Below are 20,507 nucleotides of genomic sequence, written 5' to 3'. Positions count from 1 at the left end.
CGCTCAAGTGCTCTCAGCCAATCGGCGGCGCGGGCTCTGGCAGAGGGGGCGGGGCACCAAGAGAGGCGGAGACCTGACGAGAACTAAGAGACCGTCTACCTGCTACCCATTTAAAGGTCAAGAAGGATTGGAGCCCGTGCTCGTCTGGATTCGGCGGGCGACGTTTCTTGCAAAATGAGAAATTGGGCTTGTACTATTTTCGGGGAAAATATTTCACCAATTTTCCCCTTTGGAGAGCCAAAGAATAGGGTCCCTAAACCGTCCACTTTTGCGACGCTCCCTCACTCTGGGCCGCAGGACTGAAGCGTGGAGACTAAGGACTACGTTTCCCAGAATGCCTGGAAGCTAACCCGGAAGTTTAAATTTTGCTCTCTAGACAGGAGATTTGTAGTGAAATATACATAAACCACACGGATGTATTTTACTGGCTGTAGCATATGCCTCCTCCCCTCGGCGGGACTCGTTTTCCAGAAACTGCGGCTTCTTGAGGCCCCAGAACGAATTTCCGGGCGCAAGAGGTGGAAGAGTGGTGCTGGGGGTCAGAAGGCGGAGGTCAGAGGACAAAATTGGCGGGAGAATGGCTTCGTGGTCCACGATCTGAAGCAGCTGTGGCTCTTCGAGGTCCATTATCCCGGGTGAGGGGCGTTGGGGGTTGTTGATGGGAAGGGGAGTGGACGAAAGGGAGGGAGTGGGCAAAACAGCGGGTTCCGAGGAGTCTGGGAGGTAGCCGCGTGGCTTAGGCTTCTGAAAGCTGAGCACCGAAGAGCCTTGCGGGAACCTCCACAGCCCCCCAACTGCTTCTTAGGCTCTCACGCCCAGGGATCCACTTCACACACGTCTCCGTACTCTTTCCTACGCCCACAGTCTGCGTCCCCAGCTACTGTCTATTCTCTATGCTGCACTCCAGCTTCCTAACTCATTTCCAACACCCTGTTATTTGTGCATGGGAAACCAATACCTCGCAAGCCTGTGGTCCCTGCTCACACGCTCCCAGGACGCCCACGGATAGGGCCAGGATGTCGTGTGGGCTCACAGAGTATTAGGACAATCAACTTTATCTGGGAACAACGGGAAGTTACAGAGTACTGTTTACACCGCGTACAGGCATCTCATCTATTTTATTTTTTATTTTATTTTATTTTATTTTTTTTGTCTTTTGTTGTTGTTGCTATTTCTTGGGCCGCTCCCGCAGCATATGGAGGTTCCCAGGCTAGGGGTTGAATCGGAGCTGTAGCCACCGGCCTACGCCAGAGCCACAGCAACGCGGGATCCGAGCCGTGTCTGCAACCTACACCACAGCTCACGGCAACGCCGGATCGTTAACCCACTGAGCACGGGCAGGGACCGAACCCGCAACCTCATGGTTCCTAGTCGGATTCGTTAGCCACTGCGCCACGACGGGAACTCCTCAATTTTAAATGGGAATTACACTTACGTGAAACTTAATACAGAGACTGTTAGAAACACTGTATACTCATCACCCCAAATTGACAACCGACATCACGATCTGTATCCTCATTTTTTTAATGATAAAATGAGAGATAAAAGTTGAACTTACCTGTGTCTTCTACTGTCAGACTCATTACCCTTTTTTCCTCCCCAGAAGCAACTACTATAATTAGCTGTGTATTCTCCCCACCTGTTGAAAACAGAATCATGTGTACTTACCAGCAGTATTTTTATCATTTTCTTTTCAACGAACATAAGTGCTGTTTTTCTACGTATCATTCTATAACTTATTCTTTAACTTATTTTTTGAGGGCTATCCATGTTTACATATATTTACATCTAATTTATTCCTTTTAACTATTATATAATATTCCATTGAATGATACTCATTTCATCTACCCATTCCTCAACTAATGGACATTAGAGTTTTGTGCTTTTTGCTATTGGAAACATTATGCGTATCTTTTTGTGCATGTGTGAGTCCCTCTAGAGCTGCACTGTTTAAATAAATTAACCGGGAGGCGGGAGGCTTGTGGCTACTCTTGAACTGTAGCTAGTCAGACTTCAGATGTGCTGGAAATGTTTATAAAAGGGCCCGTTTCACCATATTATTGCTAATCCTTAATGTTGTAGACTTTTATATATTGTCCAGTCTTAGAGGAACAGGTATATACAATTTCCTTATTATCAATGAAGCTGAGGACTTTTTTTATTTGGACTTTCAGTCATGCCACATTCATCTTATGTGAATTGTATGTTTATATCATCTCTCCACTTTTATATTGGACTGCTTGCCCTTTCCTTACTGATTCATAGTATTAAAAAAAAAAAAATTCTAGGAGCTCCTGTTGTGGCTCAGCAGTAATGAACTTGACTAGTATCCATGAGAACGTAGGTTTGATCCCTGGCCCCGCTCAGTGGGTTAAGGATCTGGGTTGCCGTGAGCTGTGGTGTAGGCTATAAAGTGTAGCTCCAATTTGACCCCTAGCCTGGGAACTTCCATATGCTGCAGGCGCAGCCCTAAAAAGCAAAAACGAGAACTTCCATATGCTGCAGGCACAGCCCTAAAAAGAGTGTATGCAAGGGTTGGGAGGTCAGAAAGCACTTGATCCTGGGAGTGCTACAAGCATTCGTTAGAGATGTTCATGACAAAGATTGCGTATCTTATTCACTGCCAGGTAACCTAGTACAGTGCCTGGTACCTAGATTAACTACATGAAATATCCAAGATTGACGGCTTCAGGGACCCCAGGCTGTGGTGGAGTTTTGGGGCTGGCTGAGTCAGACATCTGTATGTCAGGTAGGAGAGACGGTGGAATTTTCCCATCAAACCACAAATGTATCCTGGGAGTTTCTCCAAAACAGAGACCCTATCACATTTATTTTTGTATCTCCAGCATCGAGCAGAGAGCAGGAAAAATTGTTGACTGTTCAGTGAGTTCCAACCACGGGAATAACCAGCTGTAATTAATCTAGAGGCCTAGGCGGTCACTCAGGACTTGCCCTGCATTCTCCTCTCGCTGAAGCTTTGGCACCATCTTGCCTGTAACCCATGGCCTTTCGATGGCCTTCACTGAGGGTTTTATTACTGCCGTCGCAGCAGTCTGCCTCACTCTGAGCCTTCCACGATGGCTGGCCCTTGGAAACGCAGTTTTATGGTCATTCATTCAGCAGACATTTGTTATACGCTGCTCCCTCTTACACTGAGGATCCAGAAAAATCAAACATGAAGCCTGTCCTCCAAGAGTTTACAACTGATCAAGGGACAGAAGACACGTGCAGATAATTGTAACACAGAACAGAGAGGATGGAGCTATCACCTTGAGTGTTGGGCAGAGCGGAGGTGGGCATCAAAAATGGATTCGATTGACAAGGGGAAGGGAGAGAGCATTCCAAGCAGGAGCAATGGCATCGACAACATCTTGGAGAAGGAAACATTTTTGGGTGGGAAGGAGCCAAGAAGAGCTTTATAGCCAGGAATGTATCAAGGCTCATGGTCTCTTTTCCAGGGACCAGGTGGGTAACAAATGAATAAAAGGGGCAGGATGTAAATATCTGGGGAAAGACCCCACCTTAAAGGCATTCAGACAACACCTCTGCGAAAGGGATCAAAGCTAAGTGATAGATGCATGAGAGTTCATTATACTAATACATGTTTTTGCATATAATTAAATTTTTCCATAAAAAGTTTCATAAAAGACAAAGTACAAATACCCCTATGAACTTTTAAGGTTAAATGAAGAAACAAAGCAATGGAAGTTCCCCTTGTGGCTCAGTGGCAACGAGCCTGACTGGTATCCATGAGGATGTGGGTTCCATCCCTGGCCTCGCTCAGCGGGTCAGGGATCTCAGACTGTTGTGGCTGCGGTGCAGGCCGCCAGCTATAGGTCCAATTCGACCCCAGCCAGGGAACTTCTATATGCCACAGGTGTGGCCCTATAAAAGCGGAAAAAAAAAAAGAGAGAGAGAGAGAGAAAGAAAGAAAGAAAGCAATAATGGGTAAAACACATCCTCTAGTGCAAGGAATAGTAGGAGATGAAGCAGGAAATGGAGAGATCTACGTTGTAGATGCTTTGAGGGGCCAAGCTGAATTAATACGTATTAAGTACCTCTCATGTAGCAAGGGGTTTGCAGACAGCAGCAAGCCACTGAAGATTTCTTGAGGAATAACTTAATGAAAAGCTAATTTAGGAAGATTCATTTTATGGGGAGAAAAAAAAACCCAAGAGACTGGTATCATGTTTTTGTGGTTTGGTTGCTTTTTATGGCCACACCTGTGGCACATGGAAGTTCCCAGGCCAGGGATTGAATCTGAGCCACAGCTGCAGCAATGCCAGATCCTTTAACCCACTACTTTGGTTTGGTAATTGCACCTGCACCTCGGCAGCAACTCCAGCTGCTGCAGTCAGATTCTTAACCCAGGCACCATGGAGGGAACTCCCTGTATCACATTTTCAGTTGAATATTCGTTGTTTATCTTTACTTTGTGCTAGGCTCTAGGGATAGAAAGACGAATGATTTAAGGCACAGTTCATGTCCTTGGGAGCTCACCTGCATACGTATAATCCGCCGCCATCATGTTACTTTTTCTTTTCATGCCGTGGCTTGTTTTTTGTTCTTTTGTTCTCTTCTTCAGGAGTAACTGAGGACTCCTTCTCTTCGGAAAGCTGACAGGACCAAAACGTAGGCGTTGCCAAAGCGGTGACAGAAGCAGTCTCAGGAGAAAGCATCTTGCCTTGGCAGCTGCTGAGCCCGCCATGGCTCCTGTGAAGATTAGCCATGTGGTGTCATTTTCATCTCAGGTATGTTCATTGCAGGCCTGATTTCTTCTTGGTAACTGAAGGGAGTGGAAAAGAAAGAAAGAAGGAGATTTGGCTCCACCTCCAGAAAACTCCCAATCGAATAGAAAAGACATTGTCCCTTCTTTGAAAGTTCAGCGTCGCAGGAGGGAAACTCAGCTCTTGCCTTCCCGTTGTTCCCAGAGCGATGCAGGAGGTAGGAGAGCAGTGTTCCCAGGAATTAAAGGCAAAGAGGGACACGACCTCAGGATTCTACCCTTAATGGGAGGGAGCTGGCAAAGCCCTAGGCCCCAAGTCTGCACCAGGGTCCCCAGAAGGGCAGTTCAGTCCCTCGGTCATTGAGAGGAGGCCAGGACACTCAAGGTCCTCCCTGACCTGCTGGAGGGTAGCCCCACACCATCAGAGGTCATCTCTGCCTCCTCCCTAAAAGCCCACGAAATTCCAGGAAATTTCCATGATCACCATCAGTGCTGGGAGCTGGGCGCTGGGCCTTGGGCCCAGGACTGAGCCCACCCTTCCTCCACTGTCATTTCTCTTTCCATTTACCCCTTCTCCTCACGCGCCCCGTCCTGTTACCCTAGGCTTTCTCCAGCGGTGTGTTCTGGGTAGGAGAAGTCTGCCTTTCACGGCCGTATCATTTGCATGGTGGGAGATTTCGCATCCACGGCCTCCAGACCCTAATGACAGCAATGCCTCCTTGTCGTGACGGTGATCAGAAACATCCCCACTTATTTCAGAAAGGCCCTTAGAGAGTCTTTAGGAATTACTATGTCAACTCCTATTCCTTTTTTTTTTTTGTCTTTTGTCCTTTTAGGGCTGCACCCATGGCATATGGAAGTTCCCAGGCTAGGGGTCGAATCGGAGCTGTAGCCACCGGCCTACACCACAGCCACAGCAATGCCAGATCCAAGCTGCGTCTGTGACCTACACCACAGCTCACAGCAACACCGGATCCTTAACCCACTGAGCGAGGCCAGGGATCGAACCCGCAACCTCCTGGTTCCTAGTCAGATTCGTTAACCAGTGAGCCACGACGGGAACTCCAAGAGTTCCCACTTTGGTTGGTTATTTGGTCTTTTGGCCTTGGGTAAGTTTCTGAACCTAAGCTTCTGTTTGTGGATCTGTTTACTAAGGAGCAAAAATAATAACTACCTGAAGTTGTCATGAGGATTAAACGAGGTAGTCAGATAATGGAAGGACCATACATCCCTTGGCACGTGATAGACGGACTCCTGTCTGGTGCCTTTTCTATTATGTTAGGATCCCGGGAGGGTCCAGAGCACAGGGCATCCTTTGTTCCCTGGGGCTCAGTGAGGGTCCCGATATTCTCCTCCTGTCTCTGACTTAGGATCCCAAATATCCGGTGGCGAACTTGCTGAACCCAGACAGTCAGAGGGGACCTTGGCTCAGCTGCCCTCGGGACAAGAGTGGACAACTGAAAGTGGAGCTTCAGCTGGAGAGGGCAGTGCCCATCGGCTACATTGACGTGGGTGAGTGAACCTCTCACGGGGCCGGGGAGGCGGAGAAAGGGTCCCTCCAGGTGCTGAGCAGCCTGGTGTGAGGGGAGGTGCGGCCCTCGCCCTGGGGACACGTGTGTGGCTTGGGCGACCCTATGGATGCCACTCCTTGAAATACGCAGCCCAGCCCCCTGCTTTGCTCTGAGTGGTCTCGGGGAACCACTAGAACATTAGCATAATTATAAATGCCAACACACAGAACCTGCTTGTGCCTCTAAACGTCAGTGTCCGGAGGCTGCCGAGGGGTAAATGGTGCAGCCTCATCCAGGAAGGTCCAGAGGAGTTTCTAGGTCGAGAAAATTGGCCTTAGAACTCTCTGGAACAGAGAACTGACCCCGACTGGTCTCCCCTCTGCCGGGCAGGGAGATGTCAGGCTCCCTGGCAAGGATTTAAGAGTGACAGAGTTTACACTGCCCCAGAGCCAGAGGACAGGGAGTCCTTGGGTCCGGGGACAGTTTCTGGCCAGGGGCAAATGGGGAAGCTTATCTAGTGGCTGTGGTCTCTTCCCGCTTCAGGTACTGGCTCACTGTGCTGCTCCAACTTTCTGGGTTTCCATCGGGCTCTGGAAAGGAGGGGTGTCTGCTTCCCACGGACCCCCTGTGAGCAGTCAGGGGAGCCCCTGTCATCCCCTCGCCCTCAACCTTCTCTCACCCTTTTGTCCCCAGGTAACTGTGGCTGTGCTTTCCTGCAGATTGATGTGGGTCGTTCGTCCTGGTCCCTGGACAGGCCTTTTGTCACCCTGCTCCCTGCAACCATGCTGATGTCCCTGGCTGACTCAAAGCAGGGGAAAAACCGCTCGGGGGTCCGCATGTTTAAAGATGGTGAGGAGGCCAGCGCAGAAGGGGGAAGGGGGCAGAGGGTGGTTCTGAGAAGGAGGGACGCGGGACTGCAGGGCGGGAGGGGGAGAGTCGGGTGGGGGGGGCTGCGCAGGGCTGAGTCGGTTAAGGAGTGGGCAGCTGCGTGCCCGTTTCCCAGGCTGGGCACGCCTGGTGGCCGGGCATACTGACGAGAGGAGCTCTGAGCACATTTACCCAGCATGCGAATCGGCGAAGCTGGTCTCGAAGCCCGCGTGTGACTAGGGTGGTTGTGTGTGTGTACAGTGTGCGTCTAGGATGTTACTGCCGTCACGGCAGCCCCTGTGCTGGCATGGTTATGCAGCGCACAGCGTTTCCCGAGTCCTGGAAGGGTTGGTCTGGGTGGAACTGGAGGTGTTGGTGATGCCGTGAAGGGGGAGTGATACGGGCCGCACTTGGGAGGCAAGGTGCCACTAGAGACTGCTGGGAGGTGCAGGTGACAAGGGCTTCTCGTGTCGTGTCGTGTGAGTGACCGCGTAGCACGGGTGATGCTGTGAGGGTGGCCGGGGCTCCCGGGCTAGGGAGGGGCCTACCTGCAGCTCAGCTAATCCATCGGGCAAACTGTCACCCCAGACCCCAGCGCTCCAGACGGCCCCTCTTAAAATGAGACATCGATGAGGTCTCTGCCAAGGAAGGACGCTGCCTGGGAACGTGTGGCACCGTGACAGAGGCCCAGGGGCAGGCAGGCAAGGCCCCAGGTCTGAGAGGGCTCCGCCTGGCCTGCGTGGCCCTGGCGGTCCCCGAATGCCCGGGCCTCCATGCCCTCTTCCCTGGCTCGGAGCCTCCCCTGCGTGGCCCCGGGCCCTGCTCTCCCTCCCCGGAGCGGCCTTCCTCCTCCTCCCATTCCTGCGTTTCCTTCCTCCCTCATTTTCTTTGTCTTTTTTCCTTGAGACGACTTCTTGGCTCCGGCCTCAGGCGAGTCATGGGATCGACTTCGCCTGACCTGCTCCCAGCCCTTCACGCGTCACCAGTCCTTCGGCCTGGCCTTCCTGCGGGTGTGCTCCTCTCTGGACTCCTCGGGCGACCCTGCGGTGGGGCCCTCGGGCCCTGTGAACGCGGGGCCGGGCCAGGTATGTAGCCCGGCGGGGCAAAGACTTGCATGTTCCCACCCTGCTCAGCTTCGCGTGAGGATGCCTCACACACACACACACACACACACACACACACACACAAAGTGGGCTTTGCTGCCCTTCTTACAGGCAGGCATGAAGTCCTTTCCTCTCACGCACGGAAGATTCAGGTGAGCGAGCCTGCAACACAGGGTACACAGAGTTAGGGTTAGGGTTCTGGAGCCCTCGTGACATTCTTTTAGGACTCAAACTTAGCCTCATACCGTATTTCTAGGTTCTTGGGGACGACAGCCTTCATCAGACGTCTCCCTCCTGAAAAGCCCAGGACTCGCGTGCCGTCCCTCTGTCGTTGTCGTCCTCCGCCCCCGCTGCCTGGCACGGCCGGCTCCATCTCGGCTCTGTGCTCCGCAGTCCCCTCTGTCCCCCGCCTCTCTCCCTGGACAAGACCCCCATCCTCCTAAGAGACGCGTACAGGCTTCTGGCTGCGGACAGGTGTACGTAGGCAGCGGCTCAGTTGCCCTCCCCTTTTCTCAGGCCGTTTTCTAGTTATTATTTCTTCCTCAGCCTATTCGATGCAGTCACACAAGGCTGGAGTCACAGAGTCCTGGGGGGGACAGAAGACTTAGAGGGCGTCAGGTGCCAGCCGCCTCATTTTATATCTCAGACGGCGAAATGCGCACGTTATAATTCACACGGTGGGTCGGAGCAGAGCAGGGACCACAAGCGTGTCACCTGCCATTACACCGCAGTGCGTCCTCTGCATGGCATACATTTTGGAGACGCTTCAGACAGTTGATAGAAGCAGAGTCATGTTGATGCCCAGGCGTGCCCTGGACTGGAGTCACGCCCGTGGAGGTCACCAGGAAGCAGGAGGGGCCGAGCTAGGGGAAGAGAGACTGCAGTTGGAGCGGCAGGAGGAGCCCGTGTTTTTGTCGCACGGCCTCGGGACAGAGCCAGAGCACGGACCAGGGAAGCCTGGCCTGAGGTGTGCCCTTCCGTGCGGGAAGAGCGGAAATGCCCCGGGACCCGGCAGAGCGGGGGGTGCACCCCGCCAGGCCCCGGCCTTGTCTGTGGACTCCAGAGCTCTGCGGCCCCGGCTGCTCAATCAAGGGGACGCTTCGTGAGAGGAGGGACCTGGCGGTCTGGTTCCATAAGGCATTCCTGGCAGCTAGGACGGGGCTGGAACACAGTGGGCTTCCTCGCCTAAGCGTCCGTTATGTTCACGACCTTGCAGAGGGAGGAGGCAGATACAGTCACCGTAACATTTAGGATTCAAACTGCGGTCCTTGGAGAGCAAAGCCAAGGCTGCCACTAAGAATTCCACCGGGACAGCAGACACGAAGCAGGATGTCCCACGTGAACTAGGACATTTGGTCTCCTTAGTTATAGGCTAAATGAAGGCTGCCTAGACGTTTCCATTCTGGCCACGTCTAAATAACTGCATCTTTAGGACCGTGGTGGGATGGAGCAGGAATGGAGCCAGCAGCTCCACCGCCGTAATGTCAGAAAGGCAGCGAACATCCAGAGCAGCGTGAAGCACATTATAGGTACCTCGATGAAACCACAGGGAAAGGGGGCCTAGATGTTTCTACCAAGAAACAAATTGATGGCCCTCAGTTTTACAATTTAAGATGTCTAAAATGCCACAGGCTTTTTTCTCACGTGTCATTCTAGCGGTATCTTATAGCGAAAGCACAACAGAAGGGCTTGTAACCCTGCAAGATAAGGTCTTTCACCGTCACCACTTTCCCAGGTAGGAAACAGAAGCACAGAGAAATGCAGTGGGTGTCCCAGGCCCCACCGCCAAACAGTCTTCGAGCAGATTTGAACCCAGTCCCCCTGATTCCACTTAGCCTGTACTTGGAAGCTCAGCTCCTAATGCTTAACCTCATTTATGGTTATGATTGAATACGCCATCTCTATATACCCCTCTGGGTACCCTTTCTAGTAGTATTCACTTGGAAATTTATTCATTCTGAATTTTTATTGTGAATTTATGAAATTCACACTAGGTAAAGAAAAGGCCTGGAAAATTAAAGTATTTCAAAATTAATGCTAGGTTCAAGATGAGATGATAACGGCAATTAGAAAATTTTAAGGGAGTTTCCTTCGTGGCTCAGTGGTTATTGAACCCAACTAGAATTCATGAAGATGCAGGTTTGATCCCTGGCCTCGCTCAGTGGGTTAGGGATCTGGCGGTGCCGTAAGCTGTATTGTAGGTCACAGACTCGGCTCATATCCCGAGTTGCGGTGGCTGTGGTGTAGACCGGCAGCTGTAGCTCTGATTGGACCCCTAGCCTGGGAATTTCCATGTGCTGTGGGTGAGGCCCTACAAAGCAAAAAAAAAAAAAAAAAAAAGAAAGAAAGAAAAAAAGAAAAATTTAAACAATGAATGTGAATAAAAATACTCCAATTTGCAGAATGAGGTCAAAATCACACTTTACCAGAATGACACCTCGAAAAGAATTTGTGATAGAAGACGCAGAGCTGAAAATCAATAGGAAAAACTTTAAATTTTTTAAATTCAAGGGAAAGAAGGAAACTTGGAAAAATAAAAAAGGAAAAAGCCACAGATGAATCAACACAGATAAACAGAGTTTTGACAAAGAATTAAGAAACTCTAACATACCACCTAAATAAAATCTATATAGAAATGATTATTGCTCATAGACATGACTGGAGTTAGAAGCAGAGAGGTTTATAAAATGCCTATGATGGTTAGATACGGTGACTGATGCTAGAAAGAGACACCATGGGAGTTCCCTGGTGGTCTAGGGGTTAGGATTTGGCACTTTCCCCCCTGTGGCCTGATTCAGTCCCTGGCCTGGGAACTGAGATCCCACATCAAGCCACTGCACGCCACAGCCAAAAAGGAGAACAAGACGGGGGGTATGTATATACACATCTTTTTCTAGATGGCTGGAAGTTGTGGCCAAAATTGGTAGGTTTTTAGTGACAAGTGAGCAAAATCATTCACAAAATCTACTGGAATTTAAACAGTCTTATAAAATGATATTAAGAGAAAAAGGACTAAAATGTCCCCAGATAGTTCAAAATAGAACTATTTTCAAATATACAGAAATATGTATATATATATATAAATTGTTTCTCGCAGGTATACAGAGATGAGTGGATTGAGTTTCGTACATACATGAATCAGGTTTTTTTTTTAATCAATTTTATATATGTACAAACTTTAAAAATGGGGTGTGTGTGTGTGTGTATACACACACTTTCCAAAATTTGCACATGACAGCGGTCCCATAGCCCTGTTTTCCCCAATAGCTTCTGTCCTTTTCTCCTGGGCTCTTTTAGGATCATGACCAAGCCCTTAGCTTTGGGGAACTGAGTACACAAAAGTCACCGAATCACACATCTTAGAGCTGGAAGCGAGTGTGCATGCACAAGCCGAGGGGCCACGTACACATTCCAGCCGATACACTCACGCGTTACCAAAGCCGGAGCCCTCGGGTTCGGGCGTCCCCATGGCACTAGGTGGCAGTGTCGCCTGGTGGTGAATTCAGGGCTGTGTTTCCAGCTCTCCATCTTCTCTCGCAGGGCTCTTCTGATGCGCAGGAGCCTGGTCCCAGCCCCTGGCTGGCTAATCCTTCCATCCGGAGGACGTTCTTCCCGGATCCTCAAACGTACGTAGCTGCCAGCGTGGAGGCCTCCCGGCCACTGCTCGGTTCTTTCCCCTGGAAGAGAAAGGCTGCGAGGCACGGGCACGCACGCCCTGCCTGGGTTCTCGGTGAATCACATACGCTAGGCCTTAAGCCCGTCTGCGGACCAAGCCACCGTCCCTGGTTAGTCAGGTGCTGCCGCCCGGGTGCGCAGAATGGAGTCTGTTCTGAATGAAGCAGAGACCTCTCTGTTGCCCTGCAGGAGCACCAGGGAAATTTCAGAGCTCAGGAACATCCTCCAGCAGCTGCAGCCGGGGACGCTGGGCCGTTCCGCCTGCATGGTGCTTTCTGCTGCCCGCAAGGCAGCTCCAGCCTGTGTGGCAGACCCACACACCCGCCAAGCAGAACCAGGTCCCAGGCATCGAGGCAGCGCAGGTGAGGCCCCATACCCTTCCTTTGGCTCCTTACGCGCCCCAGCACCCTCCCTCCTCCTCGAATCCGTTCTTGCTGGATAAGGATGGCTCGCAGAGGGACCACGTGGGAGGAAAGACGCCTGTCGGGGTCTTGGTACTAGAAGGAACACCAACTCGAGTGCAGTCATTGAAAGATCACTGGCCCAGGAGCCAAGAGTCCTTATCTCTGGGCCTCCAGTCCCTCGTCTTCAAAGTTAAGGAAGGAAACCGGATAGTATTTAGCCCTCCGGCCGTATTAATGTTCTGTGATCATCTCAGAAGCACAGTGAAGTCAGGACAGCGGTGCATGGAGCTTATTAGAGAAACGGAGGCATAGTGTGGGCTCATCACAGAGGAAAAAAGGAGGAACCATTTCGTTTGTTTTGTTTGTTTGTTTTGTCTTTTTGTCTTTTTAGAGCCACACCCGTGGCAAGTGGAGGTTCCCAGGCTAGGGGTCAAATCAGAGCTACAGCTGCCAGCCCACGCCACAGCCACAGCAACGCCAGATCCTTCACCCACTGATCAAGGCCAGGGATCGAACCTGCGTCCTCATGGATGCTAGTCAGATTCATTTCCACTGAGCCACAGCAGGAACTCCGAAGAACTGAACAATTTAGTAAAATCAGGCATGTGTTAGTTCATTTCAGAAACAGGTTATTATCCTCTAACAAATTGCCCCCAAATTGAGCGGCTTAAAACAGTATTGTCGCACCGTTTCTCATGATTAGCAATCCAGGTGTGACTTAACCGGGTCCTCTGGCTCTGGATCTGTCGCAGGCTGCTGTCATCGCAAGGCTCAGCGGGGAAGGATCCGCTCCCTCGCTCACTCCCATGCTTGTTGGTAGGATTCAGGAACCTAATCACAGAAGTGCCGTCCCACCACTTTTGCCGTGTTCTGTTCATTAGAAGCAAATGACTAAGTCCTGCCCACACTCAAGGGGAGGCATGAATAGCAGGAGCTAGAAACCGATGGGAGGCATTTCAGAAGCTACTTTCCGCATAAGGAAAGGGGGATGTTATCGTTTTAAAAGATGGAGAGGGAGTTCCCATCGTGGCTCAGCAGACACGAATCTGACTAGCCTCCATGAGGACACAGGTTCGATCCCTGGCCTCTGTCAGTGGGTTAAGGATCTGGTGTTGCTGTGGCTGTGGTGTAGGCCAGTAGCTCCAGCTCCAATTCGACCCCTAGTCTGGGAACCTCCATGTGCCGCCGGTGCAGCCCTAAAAAGACAAATAAATAAATAAAAGATGGAGAATCGGGCAGGAACTAACCTTTTTGGGGGGTACCACACAGGCTGGGTGCTGGAGTTGTGAAAGCTCTTTGAAATACACTCAGTAAATCCCGCTGTATGTAGTGCTTCCTAAGTTCTAAATGGCTGGTAGATGGTTGTTGTTGGATTTGTTACCGCTCATTTGGCAAATATTAACTGCACATCTCTGTGTGAGGCTCTAGGCGAGGTGTCAGAAACAGCACAGTAAGTAAAATAGCAATGCCCCCACCCTGAGGGGGACATAGGTGTCCATGTCACACAGGGAATCTAAAACTTGAAACTGCGACAAGTGCTTCAAAGGCAAAGCATAATAGGGGGACCAGGTATAGAGGAAAGAATCCTGCCTCGGAGGACTTAGCACGTCCTCCGAGACTTACAGCAGGAGAGAGAAGTAACCCGGGGAGGAGGACAGAAAGAGTAGTCCTAAAAGAAGGAGCATCATGTGTGAAGCCGCTTTTGTCATGAGCGGGATTTAATGAGCATCTCTAACACAGAGTCCAGACCGGAGGAGCGAAACTCAGGGAGTGACGAGGGCAGGACGAAGAGGCGCAAAGTGCAGGCCCGCAGGTAAGTGGGTCAGCCTGGAAGACCCAGGTCCCCCCTCCCCATCCTTCTGCACCTGTCCTTGCCCCACTCGTGTTTCAAGCCAGAGAGCCCCTGGTGTCTGGGTCTTGGTCTCCTGGTCTGGGCCGGGAAGGTAGCAGAGCAAAGATGTCCTTGCGCACGTGGTGCCAGGCTTGGAGCCAAGCAACAGGGCAACCCTGCAGCGAACCAGAATCTGAAGACAATTCACTGTACCTCAGGGACTTTGCTCAATTTTAAATTGTCTTCTGCTTCAAAGGACACCATCAAGAAAATCAAAAGATAACCCACAGAATATGGGAGAAAATATTTGCATATCATATATTCAAAAGGGGCTTGTATCTAGAGCTCACAACTCAATACAACTCAACAATAAAAAGATTGGCGTTCCCTGGTGGCTCAGTGGGTTGGGATCCAGCGTTGTCCCTGCTGTGGCTCTGGTTGCTGCTGTGGCTCGGGTTTGATCCCTAGTCCACAAATTTCCACATGCTGCATACATAGCCAGAACATAAAAGACTTTGTTTCGGGGTTTTGCTAGGGTTTTGTCTTTTTAGGGCCACACCCACAGCATATGTACGTTTCTAGGCTGGGGGTCATATCCGTGCTACAGCTGCTGGCCTGCACCACAGCCACTCCAGATCTGAGCTGCGTCTGCAGCCTACACCACAGCTCAGGGCAACACCAGATCCTTAACCCACTGAGCAAGGCCAGGGATCAAACCTGTGTCCTCATGGATACTAGTTGGGTTCTTAACCCCCTGAGCCACAATGGGAATTTCGGAGATAACTTAGTTTTTTTGTTTTTGTTTTTGTTTTTGTTTTTTTGCTTTTTAGAGCCGCAGCTGCAGCATATGGAGGTTCCTAGGCTAGGGGTCTAATCGGAGCTACAGCTGCCGGCCACAGCCACAGCAATGCAGGATCCAAGCCATGTCTGCAATGTACACCACAGCTCATGGCAACAGTGGATCCTTAACCCACTGATCGAGGCCAGGGACCGAACCCTGCAACCTCATGGTTCCTCGTCGGATTCATTTCCACTGCACCATGACAGGAACTCCAACTTAGTTTTTTTTTCATGGACAAGAGCTAAGTAGACTTTTTCCAAAGAAGATAGACAAATGGCCAATAAGCGCTTGAAAAGATGCATCATTACCCATCAGAGAAATGCAAGTCAAAAGCGCAGTGCTCACATCCACTGAATGGCTGTAGTCAAAGACAGTAACAAGTGTCAGAGATTCGAAAACTTGGAACTCACGTACACTGCTGCTGAGCATGTAAAATGGCTCAGCCATCGCAGGGAACAGTTTGGCTCTTCCTCAAAAAGCTAAACATAGAGTTTCCATATAACCCAGCAACTCCACTCCTAGGAATATACCCCAAAGAACTGCTAACAGATCGTCACACAAAAATGTAGTGACAAATGCTCATAGCAACACGATCCGTAACAGCCAAAAAAAGTAGAAACAACCCAAATGTCCATCAGCTGATAAATGCGGTGTTTATCTGTGGTGGAATATTATTCAGCCATGAAAATGGAGGGAAATACTGATGGTATAATATGGGTGAACCTTAAAGATATGCTAAGTGGAAGAAGTCAGTCAACGAAAGACCGCATATTGTGTGCTTCCAGAATAGACAAATCTACAGAGACAGGAAGTAGAGAGTGGCTGCCAGAATATGTGGGAAGACAGGAGTGAGGGACCAGTGGGTTCTGGGGCTTTGGGGGACAGTAAAAACGTTCCAGAATTGGATTACACAGCCTTGCAAATATCCTAAAACCACTGAATTACCTATTTTAAAAGGATGAGCTTTGGAGTTCCCGCTGTGGTGCAGCAGGTTAGGAATTCGACTGGAGTGGCTCAGGTCACTGCAGAGGTTCAGGATCGATCCCTGGCCTCACTTACTGGGTTAAAAGATCCAGCCTTGCCGCAGCTGCAGCGCAGGTCACAGCGGCAGCTCAGAATCAGTCCCTGGCCCAGGAGTTTTCATCTGGCACAGGTGCAGCCATTAAAAACATAAATTAAAAATCAAAACATAAAAAAGATGGCTTTTACAGGCTAAGCATTATATCTCCATTTAAAACATAATTAAAGAGTTCTCATTGTGGTGCAGCGGGTTAAGGATCCAGTGTCGTCTCTCTGACGTCATGGGTTCAATCCCTGGCTCGGCACAGTAAGTTACGGATCTGGCATTGCTGCAGCTGTGGTGCAGGCCACAGCTGTGGCTCGGATTTGATCCCTGGCCTAGGAACTTCCATATGGTGTGGGTGCGGCCATAAACAATAGAAAAATGTAAAAGACATGAAAGGGTTTGCTGTGCAGCAGAAATTGGCACAACACTCAAAATCAGCTCTCATTTTTTAAAAGTGAAGCCAGTGACAGAAGCTGTGTTCTCCGATGTCCGAAGATTCCCTCAAGTCTGCTAGCACGAGAGCAAACCTGGGCCGCAGCCCAGGGCTCTAGCTTCACATCAAGAAGTTGACATCCTTTTGCCCCTGCCTGGAGCCCCTTCAGCCTTGAGGGCCTCTCGCAAACAGATGGTCTTGATTCTTGCTCACAGGCCTGTGTCCAGCTCAAACCCTCAGGCACAGCGGAAGGAGCCAGCAAAGGCAGGCCGAAGAGAACGCCGTCCACCCCAGGCCCGAAGCAGCAGTGCCCAGGAGAGGGGACAGTGCCCCATTTGCACAGGCAGGTGGCTCGGGCACAGGAGTTGTTAGGGGAGCACGAGGCATCCCCAGAGGGAGGGCCAGGGGACCTGGAACTGCTGCCCGGGGGCACCTGGCCTCTGGAACCCGCAGGTATGTACGAGGCCAGGCTGAGCATCGGCTCACATTGTGTTGGCCAAGCCGAGGAAGGGACCTGGGCCCTGTCCTCGGGAGAAACATGAAACAAAGCAAAACGAAACACTAACAGAGAGGGCCTAGCGTTCTGCCTCCTCTCTCAGCCTCTGTTCACATGGAACTTACTTGCCACGGCTTCTCTGAGCTCAGGTCGTCCCTCCCAGCTGAGCCCCCGGGGCATTCTCTCAGTCCCTTGGGCTCAGCCTGCCTCACATTCTGCTTTGTGTCACCGTTATTTGTGGTCATAGCTTGTCTTTCTCCCTGGACACCACACCCCATGAGGACAGGCCTGGGCGTGGATCCCCGGGCTCTGAGCACAGCGTCAGGCCCTTAGGAAACACTCCGTAAATGTTTGGTGGATTCATGGCTGGATAGTGTCTCTCAGGTGTAAAATACTCAACCTGGAGTTGCTGTTGTGGCTCAGTGGATTAAGGACCTGACGTTGTCTCTGTGAGGATGTGGGTTCGATCCTTGGCCTTGCTCAGCGGGGGCATAGATCCAGTGTGGCTGTGGCTGTGGTGTAGGCCGGCAGCTGCAGCTCCAGTTCGACCCCTGGCCCGGGAACTTCCATATGCTGCAGGTGCGGCCCTAAAAAGAAAAATAATAGAAGTGAAATATTCAACCCCAGTAAATTTCCTGCAGAAACAACTGCATTTTGACAGCAGGGGTTGCTGTCAGGCTGCTGGGGGTGGCCTCTGGCCTGGGGACAGGCCCAGCTGTGCTCACCTCCTTCTCTCCGCCCCCCACAGGCTCCTTCAGCCTGGAGGTGCTCCCCCAGCACGCCGCCACTTGTGGGGAGACCGCCTCTCCCTCATCGTCACCGTCTGCCTCACCATCGGAACTCTGGGTGTCCCCAGAGAGCTCCCCACCCCGGCCCTGGATCCAGTGCCCTATCTGCCAGTTGCCATTCCCAGCGGGAGAGATAGAAGAGCATGCCAGCGTGTGTGGGGAGGCCCCTCAGGCATGAAGTGGTGGCCCCTGCTGCCTTCTGTGACCAACTGGGACGTGGGTCTCTTGACAGCCGAGCAGGGCCGAGAGGGCCAGGCCGCCCTCCGTCCCCCCTCCGCTCATTCCCTCTGGACTCGGCCTGAGGCACCTCCGGGCCCAGCCTGCTCCCCACTCCCGGTTGTCAAGGTTTCTGTCACCATGGCGCCCTGCTCTCCCAAGGACGGCTCCATCTGTTTCTCCTCTGCAACTTCTAGGGTGGAATTGGTGATCTCTCTAGGGCTTTGGGGCCCTGCAGAACATCTGCCCCCCAGTGAGTGGTGTGCATTCTTGTGCCCATTTCTTTGAGAGGAAAACTGAGGCCCAGGGAAAAGAAAAGCACCGCCTGACAGATACGATCCTGCTGTGTCCTGCAAAGGCAGGAGTGCTTTTGTGCATGAGACAGACTGACCTCCAGCATCCTGTGAACTCTCAGCATCCTCTGAGGGTTCCTTCCGGAATAATCAGGTAACTGCGTTGCTGTGTGACTCTAAGCAGGTTATTTATTGTGGGCCCAGAGTTAACCCTCGGTCACGGAGAAGAGAAAGCTGTCCCCTGCGCACCGGCTTTTACGGGGATCGGCTGGGCTAATGCCTGAGGAGTGGACCTCGGCCTGGCTGCGGTCCCTTAGGCAGAGCCCAGTCCCCATCAGCACAGAGACAGCTGGACCAGAGGCTCTCTGAGGTCCCTTCCACCTGTGTTGTTCAAACTGTTCCCACCTTCTCTGAGCAACTGTGTCCTCCCGTTTCCCAGAAGATTTCATTGGCGGCACTACCACCAGGTCCCCTGGTCTCCGGGGAACAGGACAGAGGGGGAGCAGCTGGTCCTGGCAAAGGGAGGGCCCTGGGCGGGGTTTCAAAGGGGCAGGAAAGAGACAGCCGGGCACAGTCTGCAGAGAGCCAGCCAGCCAGTGCGCCAGCCTGCCAGGAAGGTGGGTGCAGCATGGACCCCCTCACGGTAAGAGGCCTCCCCTGCCTTCACCCACCCGGCCCCATTTCTGGCCAGGATTAAAACAACAGATTGACCCAGAGGGGCCGGCAGGGCCATCCTGGCTGCTCTGCGGGCGGTGGACCTCACCACACAAGTGGGACAGGAGCCCTTGGCGGCCTGAGCCTGGGCCAGGAAGAGGAGAGCAGTGAGGATGGGCGGGGCCTGGAGGGAGAGGGACAGGGCAGCGCCAGCGGGGAGAGATGCCACCCAGAGAGGAGAGGGCAGAGCGGGGGGAGGGGGGAGCCTGCTGGGGTCCTCTAGGAGGCCCGATTGGAACTGAGTTCTAAGACCCTCCTGTGGGGGTGTGTCTGCATCTGTCCTTGGGAGGCTCAGGGGCCAACAGGGATGAGGGCTGGGGAAGGGCGTCGCCAAGGTGGGACTGGCCCTGCAGAGACCTGAGTGGCTGCGTGGGGGTCAGGCTCCCACCACAGGCCTGTCCCTCTCCAGCCTCCCCCTCAGGCTGCCCACATGAGGCCCCACTGTCTGGGTTCCCGTGAGGATGGGAACTGTGCTGAGGGAGGGGCCCCTGGTCAGATCCAGTCCTGGCACTTTCCTAACCTGAGAGTCCACGCAATAAATTGATGACCAAGAAAAGATGTGTAATCTTCCATCCTCAAATCCCTAGAGATGTGGCGATTCTGTGCTGCTGACTTTTAAGAGGAAGTGGCCATCGACTAAAGAAGGCAGGGCATAGAGCTGGAAGCCGGAAAAGGGTCCCCCCCAGAGCCGCCCTGCCCTGCCAACACCTTGACTTTAGCCCAACCATACAACTTCTCAACTCTGGCGTCTGGAGCGCTGAGAGAGTACATTCGTGCGGCTTTAAGCCACTGCTTTTTTTTGTTTGTTTGTTTGTTTTAATGTATTCTCAACCAAGACCAATGTTCTAAATATAATCACTAGCATTTCATACTAGTAAGTAGGCTATTATTTGCTAACAGCCTAACAGTAGAAGCTATTACAGTATGAAAGGTTATTTCCAAAATGACCAATTCCTAGAAAATACGGAAATGTATTCCCTATACAGATACGATGGCGGTTACATATACATTCTGCGTGATGCGGAATTTAATTTCAGAGTGAAATAGGAAGTTCCCATAGTGGCTCAGTGGTTAACGAACCTGACTAGGATCTATGAGGACTCAGGTTTGATCCCTGGCCTCGCTCAGTGGGTTAAGGATCCGGCGTGGCTGTGAACTATGGTGTGGGTTGCAGATGCAGTTCAGATCTGGCATTGCTGTGGCTATGATGTAGCCCAGCAGCTACAGTTCCAATTCAGCCCCTAGCCTGGGAACCTCCCTATGCCGCAGGTGCGGCCCTAAAACAAAAGACAAAAGACAAAAAAAAAAAAAAAAAAAAAAAGCCAAAAGAAGGAGTAAAAGTGGTAGCATCATCATTCTCCATCTTTTAAGAGAGAAACTATTTACTTTAATTACTATAGCCCACACTGGGGAGGTTTGGGAGAGCTAGACGTTCCAGAAATCCAAAAGCTGTTCTATCACTAATCGTTCTATTTGAGTTGAGAAGTAGCAGAGAAGGGGACAACAGCTCCTCAGCCAGACAGCCGGGGTGCCTGTCCCGCCC

At 51.6% G+C, this 20,507-nt stretch overlaps 1 protein-coding gene and 1 long non-coding RNA gene across 16 annotated transcripts; one reads left to right on the top strand and one right to left on the bottom strand.

Annotated features, from left to right (window-relative positions):
* The first annotated feature begins 562 nt into the window (after window positions 1-562).
* XNDC1N (XRCC1 N-terminal domain containing 1, N-terminal like) lies at window positions 563-19,520 on the top strand. Of its 15 annotated transcripts, none has more exons than XM_084975072.1 (12): window positions 563-635; window positions 2,628-2,749; window positions 2,847-3,465; window positions 4,586-4,751; window positions 6,097-6,238; window positions 6,957-7,086; window positions 8,011-8,189; window positions 11,748-11,833; window positions 12,072-12,244; window positions 14,027-14,099; window positions 16,673-16,800; window positions 17,702-19,520. In XM_084975072.1, exons 6-12 carry the CDS (start codon window positions 7,020-7,022, stop codon window positions 17,917-17,919), a joined length of 924 nt encoding a protein of 307 aa, XP_084831198.1. In that variant the 5' UTR covers window positions 563-635; window positions 2,628-2,749; window positions 2,847-3,465; window positions 4,586-4,751; window positions 6,097-6,238; window positions 6,957-7,019; the 3' UTR covers window positions 17,920-19,520. The 15 variants fall into 15 exon arrangements, 11 of the variants coding, with proteins under 11 accessions (XP_084831198.1, XP_084831193.1, XP_084831190.1 ...); XM_084975067.1 differs by having other exon boundaries at window positions 6,931-7,086; XM_084975064.1 differs by having other exon boundaries at window positions 6,931-7,086; window positions 11,748-11,992.
* Window positions 4,191-9,988, bottom strand: LOC110255394 (uncharacterized). The gene is made up of 3 exons (XR_002335527.2): window positions 8,453-9,988; window positions 8,317-8,369; window positions 4,191-4,786 (listed from the first exon to the last, which is right to left on the bottom strand). It is a non-coding gene; the product is annotated as an uncharacterized LOC110255394 (long non-coding RNA).
* Window positions 19,521-20,507: the final 987 nt, after the last annotated feature.

The sequence above is a fragment of the Sus scrofa genome, chromosome 9 (assembly GCF_054392235.1).
Source record: "Sus scrofa isolate SSC_HxYL_T2T_F1_AM1 chromosome 9, Sscrofa_HxYL_maternal_Yorkshire_Landrace_v2.0, whole genome shotgun sequence".
Classification (NCBI taxonomy): domain Eukaryota; kingdom Metazoa; phylum Chordata; class Mammalia; order Artiodactyla; family Suidae; genus Sus; species Sus scrofa.
This window is presented reverse-complemented; position numbering and strand designations above follow the sequence as displayed.